This window comes from Montipora capricornis, chromosome 10, assembly GCF_036669925.1.
Source record: "Montipora capricornis isolate CH-2021 chromosome 10, ASM3666992v2, whole genome shotgun sequence".
In the NCBI taxonomy this organism is placed as follows: Eukaryota; Metazoa; Cnidaria; class Anthozoa; order Scleractinia; family Acroporidae; genus Montipora; species Montipora capricornis.
In genome coordinates, this window is record NC_090892.1 from 39,868,764 (window position 1) to 39,873,763 (window position 5,000).

General features: G+C 37.6%; 1 protein-coding gene across 1 annotated transcript in view; it reads left to right on the plus strand.

The window, feature by feature from the left end:
* Positions 1–1,651: 1,651 nt before the first annotated feature.
* LOC138018571 (uncharacterized) overlaps positions 1,652–5,000 on the plus strand; it is an 11,694-nt gene continuing 8,345 nt past the window's right edge. Inside the window, exons 1-2 of the mRNA XM_068865263.1 lie at positions 1,652–1,901; positions 2,958–3,191. Coding sequence (XP_068721364.1) covers positions 1,832–1,901; positions 2,958–3,191 — 304 coding nt within the window. The 5' untranslated portion in view covers positions 1,652–1,831. The remainder of the gene's footprint in view (positions 1,902–2,957; positions 3,192–5,000) is intronic.

Genomic DNA, 5,000 nt, shown 5'->3' on the forward strand with positions numbered 1-5,000 from the left:
TATTTTAGGTGGGAAAACGACGGATCCCGATATGCCAGAAAAACGTTGAAAACATTTTTGTGCTTGGTCTAAAGTGTAAATAAAAAATGCTTATTTTTTTGGCTTCAGTTCCCCTTTAAATGGTCGTGAATCTGAATGTAAATGAAGCCACCAATCATTAATTATAGCATTAAGGAAATCGTAAAAATGTAGTACATTTCTTATTAGTATAAATACACAGGTGATTATACAAAATCGCGCGCTCTCATTGGCTCGCTATCTCGGATTATCAGCCGATAATCACCTCGACGGACAAAATGGCTGCCAGTAGTCGTCTTGCCACTGTAAGTGAAGATGATTTTCGCGTTGAAATGTTTTTTTTCTTCTCTTTTTTGAATAATCACCTGTGTAATTATACTAAAACAATTATTCGCCTCAGGCTCAGTGATTATCGTTGAATATTCACCTCGACTTCGTCTCGGTGAATATTCACCGATAATCACTTCGCCTTCGGCGAATAATTGTTAATTAATCCTACATTGTGTCTATATGACCGGCAGGTGGTCAAGGTCTTCAACCCAATGAATGATGGACACAATCCCGTAATTCTTCAAATGGAAGGAAAACCCGCCCCGTAATCGTCGGTTCTTCGGCCTCGGGGGGCAGTCCAGTTACCAGAATTACCACTTTACTAAGGACATAAGCTATCGAATGCTTTTAAATTTGTTCAAAGGTACTTATCGCAATTACTGAATACTAATCATCTTTTTAAAAAGTGCTTGCACTTCAGTAATAATCATTAGCGCTTTTGAAATGTGTACTTAGACCTAATATAAATACCGTTTAACAGCGCTATTTGAAATGGGTTCTTGAAGCATGACCGTCTTTTTGTGATCTGAAAACATGACCAGCTGCCGCTAGCGCTCATTTAGAGACTTTCTTTAACTCATACTTGAATCTCTGCCAAAAGACGCATTTTCGGACCATCAGCTTTCCTGCCGATAAAACTCGGTTGGTATTCCTCGAAAAGATTTTGAACAGTTTTGTCGCTTCAGTCTGCTGGGCTCAGTTTGATTTTTCGTTTTAACTGAAAGAGTTAGTAGTTGCTTAAGGAAAATTTTAATTTCAAGTGGAGAGGGGTAACAACAGAGCGACTATGACGTCAAATGAAAATTAAGGAGATAATTGGACATTTCACGTTGCGTTACTTGACAGCCTTTAATGTAGTGGTGTTGGGGGCGAGAGGGAGGATTAGTAAATAGATCATTAAATTTCTCCTAAACAACCGTTTACTATGAAAATGCCAGTTTTTTCATACTGGCCTGAGGGCAATTAAGGTTTAATTTTCATGGTTATTTTGAAAGTTGAAACGAATTCGCTTGAGTCGCCAAGTTATACCACGGCTTTTATTTTCTTGAGCATTTTTTTCTTCTCCTTTCATTGTGCGAATAACTTTTCCAACTTACTTCAAGTTACCACTTGATTGTATTCTCTCCTATTGAATCTAGAACGGCGTTAGTGATCCACGTCTGTCTTTGACTTTCCCGCTGTTGAAGTCACAGAATATTATAGGCAGGTGGTAGGTGAAACATAGCAACCATGCCTCGCCTTGCCTCTTAGTAGCCAATAAAGCCACAAACAAATTAAATTAACAACAGTTATTCCAAAATGCTCATTGCGTTTTTAATCATGAGAAAGGTGGCTGCTAAAAGAAGCTAGTTTTCTCTTTCCGCAGTGTTTAACCTATTGTCGACTAAAATCGCCTGGCGCGTTAGATAGAGAACAATCTGTTAAGTCTCGCTCTCAGTAGGGAAAGGGTAAAGGAGTGGACCTACGTGGAGTCAGCCTTGCGATGAAGCTTTATCGCGACATTCATTGGTATGAAATTGTCTTTTTTATCCAGTTGCTGCACTCTGTCTCGGGTAAGTCCGATTTAATCTTTAGTTAGTGTTTGTAGCAGTTTTTTAGGGTTAGGGTTAGGGTTAGGAACATTTTTAACATCCAAATCTTCTATCCTATCAAGCACGAAATGTACGTTGAAAGTAATTCATAACAAATTGCATACGTTTTCTGATGAACTTATTTTTTTTATACCAGTTAAAACATTTTTAAAACGGCTTGTTTAATACTTTTTCTCCGGCTTCCCGTTCGCCTAGAATAATTTCTGTAACTTGTAAATAATTTGTGCAATAGTTGAGTACAATTTGAACAGTCTGTGAGGTTTCTCAGGTTTCTCCATTTGATCCAACAAGGCAATGTAATCATATTTTTCAAGGCTTGAGTTTCTAAGAATCGAGACGAGTAATCTTAACGAATTCAGTCATAATTAATGCATGGAGATGGTTATGAAACTGGACAAGTTCCTTTGTTTCATGTTTTTGTCCGTATTTTTGGCCTTGACCCTGCACAAAACACACCTTTTTTCGAGAAGATAACCAATCAAATCCTTCGATTAAATTATGCGCAACTAATTTGCGAACCAGTGCGAAGCGAAAACAAAAGATTGTGCAGGGTCACGGTCAATTCAACATCGATTGCAACAACATTGTTCTCGCTTTTGAAAGTTCTAAGGTTTCATAACCAGTCCCTCGATTAACTATGGTTCAGTCAGAAAAGGCTTTTTAATATCTGTTCCACGCACGATTCAAGCCTTGGTCGTTGTGTTGACCAGACATTATTAAAGTTAAATGGTCATAGAGGAGCACGGAATCTATATATGAAGCCACCAATCATCATAGCACTAAGGAAATTGTTAAAATGTGGTACGTTTCTTATCTGTCCTACACTGCGTCTTTATGACCGGCAGGTGGTCAAGGTTTTTAAGGTGAATGAATGATGGATACCGTCCAGTATTTTTTTTTAATCGAAGAATTTAAAGAACATGAAAACACACAACCAGAGTTATTTTGAAGGTAGTACTGATTGTCCTAGAGGTAACTGATGGCTAAAACATGTCTGTACATCGTCTTTTCTTGCAGCTAAACCGAGGGTAATTATTCCTTTACGAGTAGTTCGAACTGTCTCGGAGCATTATGTGTGGTGCTTGTCTGAAGGGACGCCTCCGATCAACATATCATTGATAAACTCGTCTACAACCTTGGCGTTTGGGAAAGGAATGGTGTGGAGCAAAATAAACCAGGATGGTAACTACAGCTGCATTGCTACCAATGATAATGGCACTGATTCAAAGACGTTTTACGTTTCTGTTATTGGTGAGTAACATGCAGTGCATGAAATATGCCTGTGAGCATATATATATATATATATATATATATATATGTGGCGTAAAAAACCGGTACCGTAAAAAAGCCGTTTTTTTACAAATATATATTTTGTAAAAACGGTCCGATCACCATAACTTTACAACGATTTATGGCAGTGTCCTGACTATTTTGTTTTCTCGTGCTAGCCGCAAAAGTATTATTTATTACTAAAAATCACTTTCCCAAGCCTTTCATAAGTGCGGCATAATGCGAAACACCGTTTCCTTACATGTCACGCCTTGTAAAAGTGCAGGAACTTTACAATTCAGTTTTGTAAAAAAACGGTCCGACCGCTATAACTTTCCATCGATTTATGCCAGTATCCTCAATATTTTGTTGGCTTGTGCTAGCCATATCACTATAACTTTATGATAGAAATCACTTTCCCAAGCCTTTCATAAGTGCAGAAATTCGACAAACTGTTTCTTACATGTCACGCCTTGTAAAAGTGCAGGAACTTTACAATTCAGTTTTGTAAAAAAACGGTCCGACCGCTATAACTTTTCAACCATTCATGCCAATGCCTTGAATATTTTTGTTGTATTGTGTTAGTCATATAACTATTATTTTATGATAGAAAGCACTTTCCCAAGCCTTTCATAAGTGCCAAAATTGGAAAAACTGTTTCCTTAAATGTCACGTCTTATAAAGGTGCAGGAAATTTACAATTCAGTTTTGTAAAAAAACGGTCCGTCCGCTATAACTTTCCAGCGATTAATGCGAGTTTTGAAAGGGGAGGAATAGAGATTTCTGGCAGGAAATAAGAATTAGACGGCTAAGACAAGCCAACAAAAAATTCAGGACACTGGCATTAATCGTTGGAAAGTTATAGCGGTCGGACCGTTTTTTTACAAAACTGGATTGTAAATTTCCTGCACCTTTGCAAGGCGTGACATGTGAGAAAACGGTTTTTTGCATTATGCGTCACTTATGAAATGCTTGGGAAAGTGATTTCTATCATAAAATAATACTCATATGGCTAGCACAAACCAACAAAATATCGAGAACAGTGGCATAAATCGTCGGAAAGTTAGAGCGGTCGGTAAATTTCCTGCACTTTTACAAGGCGTGACATGTAAGGAAAGGGTGTTTCGCATTATGCCGCACTTATGAAAGGCTTGAGAAAGTGATTTCTATGATAAAATAATAGTTATACTGCTAGCACAAGACACCAAAATATTCAGGACATTGGCATGAATGGTTGAAAAGTTATGGCGGTCGGACCGTTTTTTTACAAAACTGAATTGTAAATTTCCTGCACCTTTATAAGACGTGACATTTAAGGAAACAGTTTTTCCAATTTCGGCACTTACGAAAGGCTTGGGAAAGTGATTTCTATCATAAAATAATAGTTATATGACTAACACAAGACAACAAAAATATTCAGGGCACTGACATTAAGCGTTGGAAAGTTATAGCGGTCGGACCGTTTTTTTACAAAACTGAATTGTAAAGTTCCTGCACTTTTACAAGGCGTGACATGTAAGAAACAGTTTGTCGAATTTCTGCACTTATGAAAGGCTTGGGAAAGTGATTTCTATCATAAAGTTATAGTGATATGGCTAGCACAAGCCAACAAAATATAGAGGTTACTGGCATAAATCGTTGGAAAGTTATAGCGGTCGGACCGTTTTTTTACAAAACTGAATTGTAAATTTCCTGCACTTTGACAAGGCGTGACATGTAAGGAAACGGCGTTTCGCATTATGCCGCACTTATGAAAGGCTTGGGAAAGTGATTTTTAGTAATAAATAACAC